This window comes from Podarcis pityusensis (genome assembly GCF_964106645.2).
Source record: "Podarcis pityusensis genome assembly, chromosome: 4".
NCBI lineage: Eukaryota > Metazoa > Chordata > Lepidosauria > Squamata > Lacertidae > Podarcis > Podarcis pityusensis.
The window spans coordinates 25,284,013-25,306,145 of record NC_138027.1 but is presented as its reverse complement, the minus strand read 5'-3'; the positions used below and the strand labels follow the sequence as shown (position 1 = coordinate 25,306,145).

The window sequence follows — 22,133 nt, the reverse complement described above, 5'->3', positions numbered from 1 at the left end:
ACTTGGGAATGTTCTTAGAGAAATGTATCACCAAAGTTGGAGAAGTATGAAAACTGGGTTCCAATCCACATATGAACTCTGAAATCTTCTTCCTGTATTGCATGGTCTGCCATTGAGCTGTGTCTCCTTACCAGCCTGTGTGAAACTTGATGTTCAGCTGTGAGGAAGCTGCAGTTATGCAGCTGGCAGAAAATCCCTTCCCTAAATTTTAACATCAGCTGGGAGGATGTGCTTCCAACCTGGCAACTGGGGTTGGGGTCTCCTCAAGGGCTGCAGTGGCTCTTTACAGTCTCCCTCTCTTCATTGTACAACAAAGGGTCCAGTGTGCTAGGGACCACCTATGTGAAAATGTACCTCAATACCGTTTGCATGTTTGTGATGCCCAAGGGTTTTTAACAAAAATTTGGCTGATTGACTCTACTCTTATGCTGAGCTGTGTGCAGACAAATTTGAGGCATTGGCCCCAGTATCCAAAACACACATTTTCACCCAAATGTGGGTAGTTGCAATTTGTACGCTCAGGTTGGGGAGCCGATGGAACCATGTGTTGTTGGACTACAACTCCCATCATCCTTTACCATTGGCTGTGCTGGCTGGGATTGATGGGAGGTGGACTCCAACCACATCTGGAGAACCTCAAGGTTTCCCATTCCTCCTGTAGAGTAGTTTACTTTGATTCTGCCTCCATCCCCAGTAGTTCTGAATACCTGATAGTAAAACATTCCAAGCTGAAATCTCAAGGGGGAGGGGGAAATTGACCATCCCTGTTAAAACTATTTATTTTAGTAAATGGGGTTTATTTTGCTTTCTTCTTCTTCATGCTGAAATATGACTTGAAGATAGTCAAATGCAAAAATGATTAAGATCTCAAAACTATGAGAAGCTTGATTTGGCAAGCAAAATGAGTGGTGGAGGATACGCTTCATTGTGAATTAATTGTCTTTTTTTTTTTTTAAATAATCTTTATTAAAGTTTCAAAAGGTTACAAAAAAACAAAACAAAAACACACACAAAAATAACACAAAACACGACATAAAAAAAAAAAAAAAAATTCCACCTTTTAGGTCTCATTTTCAATAACTTCTTTTCATGACTTCCCCACGCCTCCCCTTATTGTATTCCAACTCCGATTGTTTATTCAAGCAAGTTTTTATCCTTAATGTCCTAATCATAATTTATTAATTTACTTAACCATAAATTATTAATGTGATTCTTTATAATAATTTTAAACCTTAATTCATTATTATCCATTAATTTAGATTATTTAGCAATTTTTAGAATATATACCTTAATCATGCGTAAAAAAAGATAAAAAAAAAGAGATATAAAAACAAATAATAAAATACCTTCCCTAAGATTGTCCCTAATTCCCATCCACAGATTCCCCATTCTTATAATAATAAAGAGCATATAGTTTTACACTGCAAAATAAAAATCAGGCCCCCTTTGGACGTCTAAACCCCACCCTTCTCTTCCCGGTTTCAATCCCAAACCAAAGTCCAATTAGTCCATCTTTTTAGCCTGGTGACCTTACGTCCGAGGCTCTCGGATCTCTCTCAGTCCCTTTCCGCCGGCTTCTTCGAAAATCTTTCATATTGAACGCCCCAGGTCGGGGAAGTACCTTCTCCATGTTAACCATATTTCTTCCAGCAAGGCCTACTTGTTTAGAGGTGGAGCTCCAACTCTGTTTCTTAAGTCTATATGTCCCAAATAATCCAGTTTTCATCTTAGTCGAATTGGAATTCTTCTTGGCAGGTCTCCGACTCTCTTTTATCTTCTGTAACTTTTCAGCCACCCCTTCTTTCTGCTCCTCCTGTTCAGCTGATGTCTTAGTCTTTGGTTTCTTTTCTTGTCCAGCTGCCTGTGTTTTGAGCATCAAGTCCCTTTCCAACTCAGTAGGTATATTTTCTGTTGACTTCGGTTTCGTAGGACTTGTAGACAAAACATGGCCTTGCTCTATCCTCTCTTGCAGCTTTCCCATGAGAAAAATAAGCTCTTGCAAGTCAGCTCGTATTTCCCGACCTAGTTCCATTCTTGTAATATCCAAGAATCCCCTCTAGAGGGATTCTAGTTACTTAGTATTTCTTTTCCCTTCCGATCCAAAAATCAAGTTTATTTGTATCAGTCTTTCTTTACTTTCAATATTTTGTAGCAGTATAGCCGGTTAGAATTTAAGCTTTGATTTTTCCGGCTTTGACAGCTAATTTGACAGCTGTCAAAAGTTTTCTATAAATCCTCTGCAGGCTCTTTTCACGGGTTACTCCCGGGCTTGAGAAAGGTGGTACTTAGTCCAAATAATTAAACTTTTGTCCTCCGGCACATTAGCTTAGTCCTTTAAATCTGTGGAATTTGTATCTTTTATCGAATTACCCCAATTCTTCACGCAACCTTAGTTGACAGCTCCTTGCTTCAAACTGTTTACAATAGGGGGGGGGCGGACTTCCCTTTTTTTCACCTCCCCCGCTCGTGCCAAATTCATAATCAAATTATTTGTAATCCAATTTCCCAATTACTCACGGGTTGTTGTTCTTGATTTTAAGTCCAAATTTTAATAGGAAGAAGTCAGCGCTCTCCGACAAATGGCATGCGGCTTCGCTCGGCAGGGGAAGCAGAAGACTCACAGCACCACGCCGCTCCCCGGCACCCGTTCCGTAGCCTTTAAAAAGGCTCCTTCGCGAGTCGGGAGGGCGCTTAACGATGCCCGCCGAGTCACCATGTCCACGGGCTCCTATGCCCGTGGTTTTTGAGGGTCCCCGTGTCGCCGGCACGGCAAGACCCAGCCCCTGTCAAGCCGATTCCCTCCGGAGCTCGGAGGGAATCCGCCATTAGCCGATCGCGCTAACCCGGAAGTCCATTGTGAATTAATTGTCACCACTGATGTGGGTAAAAGGTAGCTGGCTCTTCTCCTGGCTCACAGAACACCTAGGACTCCTAACTGATTTACTCCACATATGCATACCTCTGTTTTGGCTCAAACTCTGTCTGGAGTTTTCACTTTAACGGTTGCAAAGAGGGATGAAGCTAGACCATAGTTTTGGCAGCATCTTATGTCACGAGCAACACATAAATGTTAGACTTTAACACTAATGAGCTTCAGCGTTGCCTTGATCTCATTTTATAAATTTAACAGCTCTGTGAAATTATTAGTAACAAAGTTTATAATTTTTCCTTGTTTTTCAGTAAGACTGAGCCAAATCATTTTATAATATTTCAGCATGAGGGCTTAATAAGCTACCCAGTGTGAATTCCACACACAAACAATATTAAGAATAAAACGTGTTTTTAAAAAATAAATGGCTGGGCAAATCTCCCTGACCCCTAGTCTTATCTTGTGCATGAAAGCCTTTTGAAAGACAAAAGTAAGTGCTTGAAGGCTATTTGTATAACTTTCCGGTTCATTAAATGTGTATCCAGAGTACTCTGAGAAACTGGGCTTCCTAGGGAGGAAACCATGCAGATTCATAACTTTGAGATGATTGAGGTTTACATGGGATGGAGGTTACCTTCATTACATAATGACCCGAGCAATAAGTTGGTGAGGGAATACTTTAGCATACAGGGGAACATGAGCTGCCCCCCCCCGCCCCCGAAGTTATTGGACTCTCAAATTCCACCAGACCCAGCTATCATGGCCCATGGTCAGCAATAATGGGAACTGTAGTCCAGCAATATCCAGAGGACCACAGATTGTGTTGCATCAAAACTCCCCATATTGCCGTCTTTCTGCTCAAGAGGTTACTACTTTTGCTGTTCAATATGGCACCCATGTGGGTTATACTACTGAAAACATAGACTCCGAAACGTAGTTGTTGGCAAGAGTTCCTGAAACACCTGCTGAGATGCAGAGCAGAGAATGCAGTGAAGGGAACTTTCAGACTGGCTGATTATTGAGCATCGATGCTGATACTTTTGTGTGGATAAAATTGACAGCTAGTGTTTGCTGCCCCACACTTTCTGTCACTTTTCTTATCAGACTTTTTTTTTTATAAAAAATGATGGTATAATTGCAGTTAAAAATCCAGGATAACAATCAAAATTATGTGAGAATTAACACACAACATAATGTTTGCCCTTCATTAGTTTTGTGGGCCAAGTGTTGCCATCTCATTTCAAGACCTCTCATTGACAGCAACTGGGGGATTTGAACTTAGTCGTGTGTAGCGCTTAAAAATAAACATTTTTCAGTTACCAAAATTTTTTCAGTCTTGTATTTCTGATGCGTATTACATTCATCTATACAAAGCCATTTTCATAGTTCTTAAAAAGCTACTAAGCATTCACATTTGTGACCTGTGCTCATGTTACTTATTTACAGATAAATAAGAATACAGTGCTTTATTTCTATATGCGTTTGAGGGGAAGGAGGATTTGGCATGTGCTCTATAAACTTGATGTGTTGGATCAGGAAACGTTCCAGTTACTGCCCTTTTTATATGTCTAAATCTAGATTACAGCTGTCCCTCTGGAAAGCCATACATATAGCTTAGCATGGGGGGAATTGACCGGCGTTTTCTCTTCTCCTTCCTAGGGTGTCTCCTCTGCAGAAGTCTGAAATAGTAGACATGGTAAAGAAGCATGTGAATGCCATCACTCTGGCCATTGGGGATGGTGCCAATGACGTGGGGATGATCCAGACGGCTCACGTTGGAGTGGGGATCAGCGGCAACGAAGGCATGCAGGCGACCAACTCCTCCGATTACGCGATCGCCCAGGTTAGAGTCCCGCGAGCGAGCAGCTGTCATATCCTGTTGAAATAAGCATTGGCTGCAGGAGCAGGATGAACACCTCATTGCTGACCTAGAGGCCAAGCAGATTTTCCTTTCTCTTTTCCGTTTGAGGCTGCAGCCTTAAAGCAGATATCTCACAAGTGCTTAGGATCCTTTCCATGGTGCCGGGCCATGGGCCATCTTCTCCCGAAGGCTTAGGTTTCTCTATACTTGCCGCTGTACTTCAGACTCCAGTAATTGGGTCGAGAGAAGATAGTCATTACAGCTGTTGAAGCTCTGCTAATGATATATATGTATATATATTCTTCCTCTTGACTTGGACACCTGTTGGTGGAGTATATTCCTGTTCGGCAATAGTAAATGGCGCTCTCGTTTTTCTTTTCAGTGACTTCAGGAGAAAGCTATGAAGGATAGCTTATGATTTCTAGTTCTTCAGTTGCGGCCCATAGGGATCAGGAGAGAGCAGTTAGCGATGGGTGAAATTTGCCTTTTGGAAGAGGGTCGCATCAATGATTCAAATGTTCTCTAAACTTTGACTTCATTTTCCTTAAAGGACAAAAATTTAAAATGTAGAAAAAGGTTATCTATTTATTTAAAAGAACTTAATAAAGTGATACCTTAATGTATCGCTATAATATCTGCAGTGTTCAAACATGCTTATCGTGCCAACCGTCTTGGAGGCTTAGCTTTATTGATTTTAATATCCTGACCACCTCCAGATGACCTGTTTGTTGAGAGCATTCATTCTGAATTGCTGCACAAAGCTTATGTGGAGGTAATGTTATATACAGCCTTTACTGAGCATTTGTTCTTATTTGTTTGTGGGGCAGGTACATAACAATTTGGATTCTTCCTGCATTCAACCCGGTTTCCTTGCGGGGTGCAAATGTTTCAGTGCATCTCCCTGTCGCTTTCCAAACTGCACAAAGCCTGTTGGGTTTCTCTTTTTTGAAGTGGGCTTGTTTCATTAGGGTGACAGAGTGCTTTAATCTACTTTAAATGCACAAACCTAAAGTTCTGGCATGTTATTCAGACACTCCCACAAAATACTGACAGCCTGGAGGCACCCCTTATCTGCTGAAGAGAAGCAGATATTCTTTTCCTTTAAGCAGATGATAGGCAGCACAGGAACCCCATATTGAATAGTTCCAACTGGTGTCAATGCTTACCATAGCTCTGAGTCTGATTCTCACTCAGGGGTCCCATTCACACCTCAGAGTAAGCCCATTAACCGTGGCTTTAGACAAATGAGCAGCATGCCAGTGCATGCTCCTGAATCATTTTATACCACCCTTCGTTGATCTGAGAGCCTTGCTTCTTTGTGACATTCTAAACAGCATTTTGGTTTGGAGAAGGGTTGGTGGAGTGTATTCGCTACCCTGGACTTCAGGAGGAAGGGTGGGATATTAATATAATAATAATGATAGTAGTTGTTGTTTTAAAATGTGGTTTTTCTGCATTCCTCGGGGAGGTATTCAGGAGCCACTGGCTTGCCCCCCGTTTTCCCAACCCTGCACATCAACGTGCAGGTGACTTGCTCTGAAAATAAAAGTCACCCTTCACTGTTAAAACCTCCATGATTCCACTATAGTTGTTACTGCAATGAACTGCAACAGCCTTCCCATCAAGGTCAATTTGTCTTTTGAAATCTCCTCCCACTTTCACTCTAATCCTGGCATCATGTTTCCTGTTGTTGCAGTTCTCTGCAGTAGCGACTATAGTGGAAACATGGAGGTTTAACACTGAAGGGTGACTCATATTCTCATTCAATAATTAGCCGATGGAAAATGCAGCAGTGGGTGCAGTGCTTTTAATGTATTTCTCTTCCCTCTTGGTTTTAATGCATCTATGTAGGGGGTTTACTCTCTATTTCTTGGTTGTAATTTGCTTTGGGTTGCCTGGACAAGATAAAGCGACTGACAAATGTAATAAATAAAACAAAACAAATACAAGGGAAACGTGACCTGAGGCCACAAAGAATACACTCCTTGGGTTGAAAATCAACAGAGTACATCTTTTGAAAACATCTCTTGCCTTCCAAGTTGTGGAAATGCTCCACCAGCTTGTTTATAGTGACTAGAATTACTTGAGGCAGTGCAGAAATTGGATGCAGATTTTATTGTTATCCAAAAGAGGAATCTATTATCCTCAAGAAGGGATCACTTCAGTGATTCAGCTGCTAATAGAGAACCTTATTAAATGAATATTGGCCTCATGTTTCCTGAAGAAGACTGGATTATATTGCTTTCCCTCCATTTCACATCCTTCATTTCATTGAGATAATGAGTGCTGGCAGTCTCTCCAATGCCTGAGGCAAGCCCTGGCTGGCCGCCACCTTGCGGTTCCAACTGCCATGTGATTGATCGTACAAGGTGACAAGCACCACCGGTCTGATTCAGGGCTCAATCCCACGCTACTCTTTCATGCGTGCACACTAGGGATGGACAAATCTGTCAATTTCATTTTTTCTCATTTTCCCAGTCTTGGAAGTTTTGTTTGCCTCATTTCTGTGCAATTTTTCTTTTAGAAGTCTGCATGAAAATTCCTCCCCTAATGTGCTTGCTTTTGTATAAAATTTTGTCCTTTATATGCATTTTTTTGTAAGCAAATTTCACATACGAATTTTTGTGCAGTATTTTCACTTGTATACAGATTTGCATGTGTGCACACACTCCCCCCCCTAATGTACAGGGTTTTGTATGCAATTTTTAAATTGGAGAAGTGTGAATTTTCGAAGATGCTTTATCCCAAGTCGGACCACTGGTACTGTCCACCTTGAATGGCAGTGGTTCTCCAGGGTTTCATAAGGGTTCATAGCCCTACATGGAGTTGCCAAGGATTGAACCTGGGACCTGCTAAATTCAAAGTTGATGCTCTACCACTGATCCACCCTCCTTTCCCATAGCTATGGTTTGGTTCATGTATAAGTTTAAGAAGTACAGATTCCTCTCCCATCCCTAACATATGCATTTCACTCATGCCTATATGAGAAAGCAAATATGTATGTATATTCCACATGCAAATGGAGCATTACTGCCATGATATTACGACAGGGGGGTGACAGGAGCTGGATGAGGGATTGCTTTCTGATGAGTATTTAGAGACCATCAAAAACAAATGAAATCTGCACCGTGTGCATTTGTGGGAAATAGAAATCCTTGCCCCTTCCCCATTTTGGATCTCACATTCTCTCAGTTCCACCAGAGTCCAGCCTTGTGTGTGTGTTCTCCAGTCTTGATACTAGACTCTCCAACATGTTAAAAGATCAATTGTGGAATACCTGAGGCTTCAGAAGAGTTTTTGTTCCTACATTTTTGCTATAGACTGAGGAAAGTGCCTTGAGAGCCAAAGTAGTGTAGTCGATAGAGTAGCCTTCACCAAGCTGGTGCCCTACAGACATTTTGGACTAAAACTCCCATCAGACGGGAACTGACATCCAAAACATCTGGAGGTCACCACAGAGGCTGAGTTAGTGTGCTTGATTTGCATTGGGGAGGCTGGGTTCAAAACCCTGCTCACCCATCAATCACTCTCAGTTGCCCTGGGAAAGTCATGATAAGTTAACCCATATTAAGGGATGTTTTGAGGGCTATTTGGAGGGGGGGGGAGATCCTGTATACCAGCCTGAGATTCTTGGAAGATGTTGTGATAAAGCTGGTAGCCAATTTTCATAAAGCAAAGAAAGAAGTAAAATTCAAAATGGTTCTGAAAAATGCAGGGGACATCAACAAAAAAGTAATTTGCCCAATGTGTTTCAGTGGAAACAATCCTCAGAGGCACAAGAATTCAATTTTTTGAGTTATTCTAGTAAAACAACATCTCTCAGGGGATCTCATTAGTATTTTATTAAAGCTCCCTACATTTTTCAGTACCGTTTTGAGACTTGCCTCTTTTTCTTTAGAATCTGGCACTGCCCTCTTTTTCTTGGTCTACCAAGTCTCATAGGCCACGATGACTGGGGTTGTCATCCTATACACACTTGCCTGGCAATAAACCCCACTGAACACCATAGGACAAATTTCTGAATAAACATATATAGGCTTGCACCAGTTATGCTTTAATTCTGGGCACACAGCCCTGCTTTGACTAATCCAAAGACTTATTGGAAGTCATACAGCGATGGAAAATGAGTTGCATGGATTCACCATAAATGCAGGTTTGCATTGTGTATCTCCCACCACATAAGACTTGTACAGAACTGAATAATGTGTAACAAAGGCTGATCTAGCAATAGATAACGTCAGTGGCTTTCACCTTATGTGTAGACTCTAGCTTGCATCTCTCTACAATGTAATTTCATTGTTTGCCGTTTTTCTTTCTCCAGTTTTCCTACTTGGAGAAGCTGTTACTTGTCCACGGAGCTTGGAGTTACAATCGAGTAACAAAATGCATATTGTACTGCTTTTATAAGAACGTGGTGCTGTATATTATAGAGGTGAGTACAACCAGGAGTATTCATCTTCTCCCACCTGCCCTGTTATTTGATTATAGTAACTTGAAAATTACTGTTAAACATTATGTGATGTGCCTCATATATAGTTACCTGTACCTTTCATAGATTATAAATTAACCACCTATGTGTAGTAAGCTGCTTGTGTGAGCCTGTCCCCACAAGGCTCAGGTATAAGCAGATTCCCTGTTCACATAACCTTGCATACATTCATCGCATCCCACAGCCGAAGGAAGTTCCAAACTGAGGCACAGAAAAGATGAAACTCCAAAATACAATTCACAACTAAATATCCATTATAAAGGTTTGACTCAAGTATCACGTAAACACAAAAAAATCCACTTTTTGCTTGTTGCTTAATATATTTTTGTACTGCTATATTTCAAAGTTAAACAGCAACGCAAGCATAAAATTGGCAGGATGTGAAGAGGAGGAGACGTATGAACCTGAGGTTTGCTCTACCATGTAGACAGCCTACTTACCTGGGCCACAGGTGAACCATCCCTCACTCTTCTGCTTAACTTCAATGGAGTTTTAATGAGGTTTCTTGAATAATAGTTCTAATCAGCACCATGTAACTGAACCACACTGGAATGCCATTTTTGAGGTCACCATCCTGCCTTTTTTTTGTTCCTCTTAGTAAAGGAGAAGATTGTTCTAAATGATGAAGCTTGAGGATAGCCAGACTGAAAAGTTGCAGAGGGCTACTTTTAGAAGGGGAACAAGTTTGGGTTAAGTAAACAATGAGGAAATGTCTGACAAAAAAACCCGTGCCCTCTGCCCCCTCCCCCTCCTGAGATCTCCAGGGTCACATTTCAACTTATTTCTCAACCCATCAAAAAATGTAAATGCCTTCTCTAGAGTGCAAACTGGTAGCAGCTCATAATAACTGCATTTTTATTGAGTTTACAGTATGCATTTTCAACTGTGTTTTAGTTTCCATTGTCCTTTTTAGTTATTATATTAGGCTCTGATTTTATTAATTTACTGACTGTTTACTAACTGCTGATACACGTAAAACATTGTTCCTTGATTCTGGTGACTTTGCAGATGTCATATAAATCCCTGTAGCATTAGAAGGAAAACTCTTTCCCTTGAGAGGGGAGCTCTGGAAGCAATGCATATCCTGTTCGAAATCAATAGTAAAATGCTCACTGATTTTAATGGCTCTGGATGGCACGTTCTGTATAATTAACAAGTCAGGAACAGAACCAGAACTGAGGGATGCTCCCTTTTTGTCAGGTTTCATTTATTCTGGCATTCATTGAATGAATTGCTTTGGTGAGGCAAAGATACATAGGTCTTGTTCACGTGTTACTCTAAGCCAGTGTTTCCCAAACTTAGGTCTCCAGCTGTTTTTGAACTACAGTTTCCATCATCTCTGACCACTGGTCCTGCTAGGTAGGGATGATGGGAGTTGTAGTCCAAAACCAGCTGGAGACCCAAGTTTGGGAAGCACTGGCTTAGAGTAAGCCAGAGAAAAAAGCTTCTGCACAATCTAGGCCTCAGTTTGTGAAGCATGTAGATTCAGGGGGAAATCATGCTCCATGATGAAGAGCCTAAGTTAGATCATTTAAATGACTTGTCAAGTTATCGTTACTCCTGTTTTCAGGAAGAAAGGGAAATCTTGCTATGAAATGTGGTTTATGCAATCGAATGTCATTGTAATCCAAAGACGTCCAAGTGGTAGTCAACTCTGATACACATTTTTTGGCCTCTCTTTGAAAATGTATCCAGATGTCTCTTCAGCCGTCTTAACAACCCCTAATTTCTATTGCTGCTGGTGACAGTTTATTCTATATTTCAACCCCCTGTTGTGTAAGGAAAATTACATCTGAATTGCTCAAGGGTTGCCCCTTCCACGACTTTAATCCATGATTGACTTGTATTTGGATTCCTAATTTAGTATGTTAATCCCAAGAGTTGCCAAAGAATCAGTCACCAGGATAAATCCATGCAAGTTTCCGTTGCCTTGCTGTAATGTATTCTGCACAGTGGATCATTAGAGAGGGGTCCATCTTTATTGAAAGCTTTTGCCTCAAGAACTACGTAAGATTTTGTGAATGTTCAACTGGAAACGATCAAACAAACACCTTTCCTTACTTTTCATTTCTCCAAAAAAATACATGCTTCACATGACACAATTTGTGATGCTTCAGCCTTCAATTACAAATTGAATTACAAATAGGGTTTCTTAGATAAATCCCCAAATACTGTGAGCGCCCAATAGATTGCATATCTGCACATATCAGTCCCTATAGCAAATGTTTTCAGTGCTGTGATTTTGATAATTTTTTTAGTTGAGAGAAGGGTTGTGTATAGCATCACAAGTTCCCTGGGTAGGGACAATGTTGGACCAGCCATGTGAAGGAAGTAATATATGAACTGGGTGCTCCATCCTTTTTCCTGCTTGCTCAATTTCTCCTCAAAAAAGGGGGGAAGGAAAAGTGTGGCTTCTGCACATTTGAGGGTTGACACAGAGCAGGGACCTGTCACCCTCCAGATGTTGCTGGACTACATCATCCCTGACTGTTGCCCATGTTAGCTGGGGTTGGTGGGAGTTGGAGTCCAACAGGTTACCCATCTCTGACACAGAGCACCCAACTCTTAATTACTTATTCTATGGAGCTGTGGCACCACCGTAGGGATGGAAAGACCTGTCAATTTTTCAGTTTCTTTTTTCCAGTCTCCACATTTCTTCAGCAATTTGCAAATGTTTCGCAATAAAATCCTCGTGAAAATTCTTCAGCATTGTACTGCGAATTTCACCTGTAAAAACATTTTCTATGTTGTTTTGACTAAAGTGCACATTTTTGCAAGTAATTTCTCCTAATATAATGCATCTTTGTACGTTATTTCACCAATACTCGCTTTTATGCACACCTTCCCCCAATATACACATTTTTATAAACTTTGGTTGGCTGGAAAACCGCACCGCAAAATTCAGAAAAGTGTGAATTCCAATGCATGGGTACGTTCCACTTCTCATGTTGTTTCAGAAACTGCAGATTTGATTTTGCTTTAAATGCAAACTGGTTTGAATCCCCTTGCATCTCTACCTCAGGGCCATTCCATGTGGAAGTATTTTTGAATGCCTGAATCCTGGCTTAGATTATCGTATCTTAGTATTTATAACTTTATATTTTATCATTCATGCAGCATCGTAAGTTGCTTCTGAACACAAAATACCTAGCACAATGGAAATAATTATCTGAATGAAATACAGGGAATAAGTGTCTAGGAATTCTGGGTTCCGTAATGCTCTGGCCCTGTGGTCAGTTAGTTAACATAACAATTGTCAAAGTGCATTTGTAAAATAATTTCCTTCTCTTTGAATGTTACAATGTAAACCACATATATGAAATTACTGTCTGACAGAGAGAATTAAGTGACAGACTCCTGCCAAAAGGATTCAGGGGCATATTGGACCAATTACCCTGTAATTCTGTTTTGAATTCAGAAGCTCTTTCTTGATTCCAAAATATATTTTTTTAAAAACTGCCTTGTCAGCATGAAAGTATCAAAACTCGGTGAGAAATTGGGTATATTTGATCATTCTCAGAGAAGACTGGGAAGAGTGCGGGAACTGTCGTTCTGATGTATCATATTGAGGTACTGAATCAAACTGCGGCCAAAACAGATAGGAGAGTTCCAAAATCAACCTTCTTGTTAAAAGGAAATCATATCAGTCTATGAGAAAGAGACACAAAAATAGGTACCTTTTACTAGATCAGCCTTTGCCAACCAGAAGCCTTCCAGATGTTTTGGACCACAACTCCCATCAGCCCTAGCCAGCCCTAGTTAAAACCGTTTTGAGGCAAAGGCTGGTTTAGACCATCTGCTGCTGCTCAGAGGCTCTGAGACACTAAAACTGGTTTAATTGAAAAGTGATGCTACCTTTGGTTTGAACTGAGCAAGACCTACCCATTTTAAAAAAAAATTACTAATCCTTTTACGTGTAACGTAATGGCATTATCATTGCAACCTTGGAACATGCTAGTAGCAGTGGATTCTAAGGCCATCCCAGCAACCCTTAACAAACTACAGTGCCCAGAATTCTTTGAGGGGGAGGAACTGTGCTCTGAGTGTGCATTAAAGATAGAGCGTGTACGCAGACCACGATTTCAGTATCGCAAAAAGAAATATTTTTAAGATGCTTCAAAATATTTGGAGGGGAGGGGAGCTGAACTGTACTACCTGCCTTCAATTTTTTACCAAAAAGAATATGATCGGTATCCAAGATGTTGTCACAGTTGTCTGCAGAAAACTTTGCCCAGTGGGGTAACTTAGATAAGCTGTCAACAAAAACAGGCCATTGCGGAATGCTTTTTGTTTAGTTATAACTTGGGGCATCTTGGGTGCACTGTGAGAGCATCAGATTAGCTCCACTAGACTACCTGCATCATCTGGACCTCACTGTTGCCTGGACCCGCTACCACCTTGTCCAAGGGGCAGCAGCTCCACTGCCAGGAGGCCAGTACCACCGTACCACACTGGCCGCTCCTGTATCTAGATGTGTAATGACGTGCTGTCGCCATGCCAGGGCACCTGTGCCATAGGTTAGCCACTCACAGCTTAGCACTTGGAAATTTTTCAGGTCCGTTAGCAATCAAGGGGGAAGCATAGGACAGAATCCCATCATTCAAAAGGAATTGTGTTGTGTATAAACCTATGGGCCCAGGAGCTGTCTTGTTTTTGTTAAGGTTGATAACATTTTTGTTTGAAGAGCAGTTTATATTTAAAAATAATAATACTTAAATACTTTTTTATAAGAGTCTCATCCAAATGAAGGTTGGAAAAGCCCAATGTAGTATGCAAAAGCTGAACTATTAAAGCAGCAAGTTAAAGAAGGACCCTGACCAATAGGTCCAGTAGTGGCCGACTCTGGGGTTGCGGCGCTCATCTCGCTTTATTGGCCAAGGGAGATGGCGTACAGCTTCCAGGTTATGTGGCCAGCATGACCAAGCCGTTTCTGGCAAACCAGAGCAGCACACGGAAATGCCATTTACCTTCCCGCCGGACCAGTACCTATTTATATACTTGCACTTTGATGTGCTTTTGAACTGCTAGGTTGGCAGGAGCAGGGACCAAGCAACAGGAGCTCACCCTGTTGCGGGGATTCGAACCGTGGACCTTCTGATCAGCAAGTCCTAGGCTCTGTGGTTTAACCCACAGCGCCACCTGCGTCCCTACTTAAGCAGCAAGTTACTCTGCTGCAAACATTTAAGGCCTGGACTTTTACCACTAAAATTCTTACTCTAATTCACTTGAATGCAGACTAATAATTAAGCACCTCAATCCAGTCTTGCTAATTAACCACCAGAGATGTTTATTTTATTTAGGCATTTATTAAAAGCATATATAACCCAGTTTTTGAATGCAGGCATAAAATTTACTGTAAAATGCACAGCAGATTGAATCTTAGAACTGCGGAGTTGGAAGGGATCAATGCAATGCAGAAATTTCATCCTCCAACCTCCAAGGAAAGAGAGTCCGTCACTTCTCATGGGAGTCTGTCCTACTGTCGAACAGGTCTTGCCATCAGAAAGTTCTTCCTTATGTTAAGTTGGAATCTCCTTTCTTGTAACTTGAAGCCATTGGTTTGGATACTACCCTCTGAGCAAGAGAAAACAAGCTTGCTCCATCTTCCGTGTGACAGCCTTTGTAGATATTTAAGATGGTTCTATCTCCTCCCAGTCTCCTTTTATCCAGGCTAAACATACCCAACTCTCTCAGCTGTTCCTTGTAAGGCTTGCTTTCCCTTTGTCATCTACAATCTAAAAGACATGACACAAAAGGAAGAATGATGGAGTGGGAGAAGGGGGGCGGGAAACAAACTTGAGTAACCGTTTCTAGGTTACGGAGTTCTTGTAGTAATCAGCTGAAGAAAATGGATTTCAAGGAAAGGAGTAGTAAAAAGTTGGTGATCTTTAAACAGAGCCCGTAGTTTCATTTCTCTTTTCCTCTTGTTGCCTAATGAAATGGCTGCTGTAGATGACAGTTGAGGGAGGTGCCTGATGGCCCTGATCTTTCAACAGAGCAGATGGAGAGACCCTAACATTCTCAGATGCTAGAACAAATCCCAATTTTTTCTTCATCTGAATGCTAGGAAGAGAGGTGTGCATGGGCAAAAGGGGCCTGTAGGTCTGACATTGTGAATGTGTTTAAAAGCTGTGTACATATTTTCTTTAAACATGCAATCATGAAAGTTTAGAGCAGCTTAAGAAACTAGCTTGACTAAAGGTGATGGCATTTTACCATTTATTTTTATTGGCTGGCATCTATTTTATCTGGCATTAAGGACATTTATTCTCTATGTGCCTGTAGAAATTTCTGGAGGGGGAGGTTTCTGTAGGGGACTGACATAATTTTTATTTTATCTGTGCTTCGCACATACCCCACTCCCCAATTCTAATTACTGTATATTTGGAGATGCAACTTCATGCTCACAGGTCAAAGAAACAAGCCAAGTGATCCATCTGAGTGTGAGTCTGTATTAACAAATAGCCTTCCAGTGTTGTCATTGGCGATGACAGTCCTTGGCAGGTTCAGACATGCTCAGTGAGAGGTAGACTCTAGGAGCGAAGTCATGACCCTCACCAGCCTTCACTTGCCAAAGGGTGACAGGCTATCCCTAGTCTGACTAATTGGTGCATTGTATCGGAGGAGGGACTGATTTGCTTCAGCTGGCGTTCATTAAACTGAAACAGTGAAAGTACCATATGCAATGCTTAGTCCCACCAGATGTTATATACACCACTGTAAGCATGCATCATCTAAGACGTATGTTCCTGCTCAGTTGCTGAAATCTTCGAAGGAGTCACTGTTAGTGTCCCCCATGGCTCAGATACATGGTGTTTAACCACAGGTAGCCATGCATTCAGCATTGCTTCCCCAATGTTGTGGGATTCCTTCCTGCATGAGATTAGAGGGGACCCCCCTCTCTGTTGAATTTGCAGTGCTCACTGAAAACTTTATTCCAGCAGGATTTTTAATTAATTTCTAATGTTATAGTTTAAACTCATTTAAAGTCTCCTGTACACCACTGAGAGACAACTGATTAAGCAGTTTACAAATTGTTGAAATAATAAATTAAATAATTTTGCCAAGCCCAGACTCCATATCAGGACTAGGCCATGGGCAGTGGTCTAGAGACGCCAGAAATTAGGAACCAAGAGACAAGGGAAATCAGCATTTGAGGGTAGTCAGGAAGCAGAATCAGAGGCAGGCCAGCTGTCGAGGTTGAAGAGCAATTGAGATTGGAAGGCAAATCAGAAGGTGTGGCCTGCAGAACAAAGCACTACCAAAGAGCAAGACAAGAAATGCTAGAACTCAGGACACGTTTGTTGCTCGGGCAGCATTCCAATGAGACAGGAAGCCCACATAAATGCCTTCTTGCTCAGAAGGAGCCAGTGGCCAGTCTGGGCATAGTCACAGCTGTTAATAGCACAAGAACCATGTTTTCCACAATTGCCAGTCCTATGCTGAAGCCATTACCCACTTGCCCAGGAGTACGCCTCCTTGAGCACTGAGACATTCTTCAGAAGTAGACACTGTGCTATAAATTAACTGCACAGGGTGTGCTCAATGAGCACCCAGACACCAGCTCCTGCACAGTAGGAGACGTGCCTCAGCCTCTTTGCAAAGTTTTCACATTCGCCATTTGCCATTTGGATGGAGCTCCAATGTTGTGTTCACACAGCCCTGAGCTCACCACCACTTCACCCTTCCCCAGTTCTGTCCAAGTGAGCTGCAGCTGGTTGTCAGAATACTGCAGCCAGAAGTAGTGTCTGGACAGAAATGTCCAGGAAAATGCGGACATACGGTGGCCCATGTTGTTTTCGCCAGCCAATTTCCCTCAGAAAGAGGTTAAAAAATGTCCAATTTTGTTGCGATTTTGCAAAAAAAAGCTCAACAATATGGCAACCCTACTTTTGCAGACTGCATCAGTCTGTCCAAGGAAGCTGGCGGAGCTACTTATGCCTTCTGGACCAAAACAAAACTAAAACTTTGCTTGTTTTGCTAGCTCATGCCCTCGAACCAAATCTGCTATTTAAAAAAGCAAGTTTAACCATTCTACCCTTCTGTTCCCTTGCCTGAGACTGATAGGCTAGACATCAGTAAGCAACAAAAAGGCTGCAGACAACTGGAATGCTGTAATCTTATACCCCAGTGTTGGCTTCCAGAAACGGTTCTCTCTCCCCCTCCCCCACTTCTAACCCCCAGGTCTTCCTTGAGCTCTAATGCCAGATGCACAGAACGATGTGGCTTATTAACCCTAGCAGTGGTCCCTTGCCAACCATCTGCAAATGGCTGTGCCAGAAGATCCTGTGGGTGAAATTCAAATGGCCCCAGCGCTGCCTGAAGCAGCTCTTCTGAAAGCTGTTTGACAGCCAAGGCATCAAGTGCTAATGGAGCCAAGGCACGCATCATCTGGTCAAGTGCTGCTTAAGAGGCCAAACTTAAACTCACAACCCGGAGGGGAAACAACAGCAGTAGCAACTTCAGCCCAATTTGCTCTTGGGTAGCAGTCGCCTTAATGGCTGCAGGTTGTAAGGGAGGGAAGTTAAGAACAGGGCGAGCTCTGGGAAACGTCTGCCTGGCCTTGAGCATCTTATGCTAAGCGCACAGCCAATATTGATGAACTCACACCTGCTATCCGTGGACTTCCTTTAGATTTTGAACTAGAAAGTAGTGCCTGGAAGGAGTTGGACTACAACAGCCCTTGCCAACCTAGTGCCCTCCAGCTATTTTGGACTACAGCTGCCGTCAGACCCATGCTGGCCAGGGCTGATGGGAAGCATGGTTCAAAACATCTGGAGGGCATCAATTTGGTGATTGCGAAATTAAATGCCTTGAGCCCAAGGTTAGGAAGCCTATTACATGAGTGCTTTATGACTAATCAACCCCAAAACCTCGCCTCCATTTCAGCGGGGGGCTTGGTGCATAAGGAGAAGAGAAAACATCCTTCCCCAGCTGCAGCTCCCCCACCCCTACAAATGCCCTCTGTGTGGCATTTAGGCTGGAAAAAAGGTGTTCAGGCTTAAAACACCCTCCCAAGGACTCCCAAGTGGAAGGTGGTTCTCAAGCCTAATTGCTGTGTGCAGGACTGGAGGGGTGGGAAGGAGAGGGGCTGTGAGCCAGATAGGCAGACGCCCCCCAAGCCACATCCAGCCCACATAGCAGTGGTTCCCCACCACTTCTCTAGAGAGAGCCAGTTGTTGCCTGTATTCCAGGCATGCCACCAGGTGCCCCTTTTTTAAAAAAAGAGTATGACCTGATCATGATTCTTGGGTTTCTTTTTCCTTTTTTTTTTTTTTTAAAGGAAAGTAAATCTGTACCTAATGTAATTCCAGAGTTATTAGGATACTACTTTCCTGAACTGTTCAGTAAACCTGTTCTCACCTTCCAGCATTCTGGCCAGTGTGTGGGAGCAGCAATTGATGGCAGTGCCCCCTCTTAGAGAAGCCTTCAAATTATGTAATTTCTGGAATCTTTTGTGATTATTTTCTCTGCAAACATCATTTCCGTGGCCTGCTGAAGTCTGAATTGTGTGATTTTAACTTGGAGCAGCTGATACGTTGAGAGTCTTTTTAAAAAAATATATAATTTTTATTAACAGGCCAATCAAATCACATTAATTCCAAATCACATTAATTCCAAATTATACAGCCAGATTTTTAAAAATTTTGTTGGGGGTACCCATACTTCAAGCTCCGAAAGGGGTCCAAACATCACTCTTGCTGCTGCTTTGATTAGACAGTTCTATCCAGTTCTGTCCAGATAGTCTTTTTGTTATTTTCTTCATCTTCTTGTTGTTATCATATATTCCTTTCTTTGTGATCTCTGATAATCTTCACAAGCGGGTGAGAGACAAACATCTCCTGTGTGGGTTTTACACTCTCCAAGAGTCGTATCACATAAAGGACAGATGCCATTTCCACACCTCCGTTGAAAACATTCCCACAGTCTGTCCGTTGATTCACAGGCTTGCCGATACGTTGAGAGTCTTGCCTTGTAGCCAGGACAGTAACGCTGGATTTATTGAGCCTTTTGTTTTTGCTTTCCAGCTTAAAGGTTTTGTTTTTAATACAAATTCCAAAGTACAACATTTATTTTGCCAATAGTTTTAAGAGGGGTGATTATAAAATTCCAATATTTATTCTGCAACTCAAGATACACAGGCAAAGGGCGATATTTCTACATGTAGCCACAGTATTAATCAGGCTAGTTTTAAATTTGCCCTGTTTTCTCTGTTTCTTATTTTTCCAATTTTAAGTTTCGTTCTTCACATTTCTGCAGCCATTTGCAATTTTATAAAATGAAATCTTCCTGAAAATTATTCAGCATTTTAGTGCAAATTTCTCTTAATAAACAGGTTTTTTTAATGCAGTTTTGACTAATGTACAAATTTTTGCAAGCGATTTCCCCTAATACGTATTTTTGTGTGTTATTTTCATTTAATACATGCATGTTTGTGCACAATTTCCCTTAACATGAGCATTTGTGTGAACACTATGTGGATGGACAAGTGCATCATAAAATTCAGTATTTTGGTTCTCATGTTGTTTTGGATAGTGTGAATCTGATTGATTGGGCTTTAAATGCAAACTGATGGGCCTCCAACCCTCCATGAGTTAGGGACTTGCCCTGCATGTGAAGACAGGCAGATTAAGCAGTCGAGAGAGACCGATAGTGGGTCCAACAGTCAAGAAGACGGTTTCTACACATGCTATAGAGGGACGTGAGGGGCAGATGGGGCTCACCAGCCTATAAAAGTAGTCTATCTAGAAGAAGGAAAACTCTCATCCTAAACCTCCCCTCCCTTGCAGGGTATTTTTGAGAGAAGAAAAGGCTAAGGAGTAAACCCTACACAAATCCAAAGTGGAATCCCTAAGACAGTTGGATGGCGCCTTGTACGCCTCTTTCTGGCAAATCCTGAGGCCAAGCTGGTGCCAGATGTATTGCTCTGCTTTCCCTTGGACCACATCAGTGAGGCTGAGAGGGAAGCCTTGTCTGGGCAGCCCAGGACCTACATTCACACTGCCCAGGCTTTTGTCCTGGAAAGGTCACTTCAGTGCTGCTTGACTTCATCCCCGGAGGCACACACCATTGTCTCTTGAGACAGATGGATGTCACCATTCAATGTGTGCTATTGGGCACTTCTCATTAGAAGGCTAAGCAAATACCCAAGACTTCCCTATTTGATACAAACATAGAGGAGCCCTGATTGATCAGGCCAATTGTTGTTGTTTAGTTGTGTCCGACACTTCGTGACCCCATGGACCAGAGCACGCCAGGCACTCCTGTCTTCCACTGCCTCCCACAGTATGGTCAAGCTCATGTTAGTAGCTTTGAGAACACTGTCCAACCATCTCGTCTTCTGTCATCCCCTTCTCCTTGTGCCCTCCATCTTTCCCAACATCAGGGTCTTTTCCAGGGAGTCTTCTCTTCTCACGTGGTGGCCAAAGTATTGGAGCCTCAGCTTCAGGATCTGTCCTTCCAGTGAACACTCAGGGCTGATTTCCTTAAGAATGGATAGGTTTGATCTTCTTGCAGTCCATGGGACTCTCAAGAGTCTCCTGCAGCACCATAATTCAAAAGCATCAATTCTTCAGCGATCAGCCTTCTTTATGGTCCAGCTCTCACTTCCATACATCACTACTGGGAAAACCATAGGTTTAATTATACAGACCTTTGTTGGCAAGGTGATGTCTCTGCTTTTTAAGATGCCTATCTTAAGAAGGCCTATCTAAATGTCCAGCATCCTGTTCTCACAGTGGTCAGGAAGTTGGAACCATGTAGGACCTGATGGCAGGAGTGCTCTGCCGACTTGAGAACCCCAAGCAACTGGTATTCAGAGGCATACTGTCTCTGATGGTGGAGGTAGAACACAGCCAACATGGCTGGTTTGCATCGATAACCTTACCCTCCACGATTATCATCGTCAGATATTTGCTTGGAAAACAAAACGTGCAACAACAGCAGCAAGCCAAGAAACCAAACAACACCCACCCTGATATATTTAGGTTTGGGAAATATTCCCTCTTGCCATGTGTGTTCAGAAACATTCGCCATCTCCTTTCCCTGACAGCTGGGGGATGCCTTCAGGATGACAGATTGTCAGTGCAGTCAGTGACTTGGAATGTGTCATGTGTGTATATTTTTAGTTGGAAAGGAATGAGCGAGTCCCTTTCGCGCCTTGGCATCTTGAAGAAACATAAGATGAAGAGACGCTTCACGCTCGTGAAAGCCCATGCAGGAATCCAGCCTATTGTCTCTGCTGGGATAGCGTCAGATGCTTTCTGTAATTCTCAGCTGCTTTAAAATGCTGTTGTAAGAGAGAAATGACTTGAGATGAATCAGTCTGCAGCAATTTGCACAGGTATAGGTTAGTGACAACAGTTGATATATTTCTTCACCGTTCATGCTGAGTAACTGTTGGGAGAGAAGAGGATACCAGACATTTCTTTTTCTTGCTCTCTTCCAAGGATGAAACTAAGGGAGGGACTTTAACTCAGCGGTAGAGCATCTGTTTAGCACACAGAAGCTCCCAGGTTAATTTCCAGCATCTCCAGTTAGGCCAGGGAGAGACCATGTCTGAAATTCAAAGTGCTGATTTGTTAAGCCTTGTTAAGCCTTACACAACTCAGGACCTCAGAAACATAAGGACCGCCTCTCCCCAGACAAACCGACCTGGACCCTGCACTTGTCATCTGAGTCCCTCCTGAAGAGATTTGGAGAGTGGCAACACGAGAACAGGACTTTGCTGTGGTGGCTCCCTGTCTGTGGAATGCCCTCCCCAGAGAGACTCACCTGGCACCATCATTACATGTCTTTAGGCACCAGGCAAAAACATTCCTCTTTACCCAGGCTTCTGGCTATTAAATAATCTATGGCCTGTTAAATGTGCGTGGGGTGGGCTGTTACTACAATTGTTTTATTATTACACTGTC

The 22,133-nt window shown here is 42.3% G+C and overlaps 1 protein-coding gene across 10 annotated transcripts in view; it reads left to right on the top strand.

Moving 5' to 3' along the window:
* Positions 1-22,133, top strand: part of ATP8A2 (ATPase phospholipid transporting 8A2) — a 324,329-nt gene that overhangs the window by 174,876 nt on the left and 127,320 nt on the right. For all 10 annotated transcript variants that reach the window (XM_081004078.1, XM_081004077.1, XM_081004079.1 and 7 more), the window contains 2 exons: positions 4,529-4,712; positions 9,052-9,162. In XM_081004078.1, the coding sequence (XP_080860204.1) occupies positions 4,529-4,712; positions 9,052-9,162 (295 nt within the window). The remainder of the gene's footprint in view (positions 1-4,528; positions 4,713-9,051; positions 9,163-22,133) is intronic.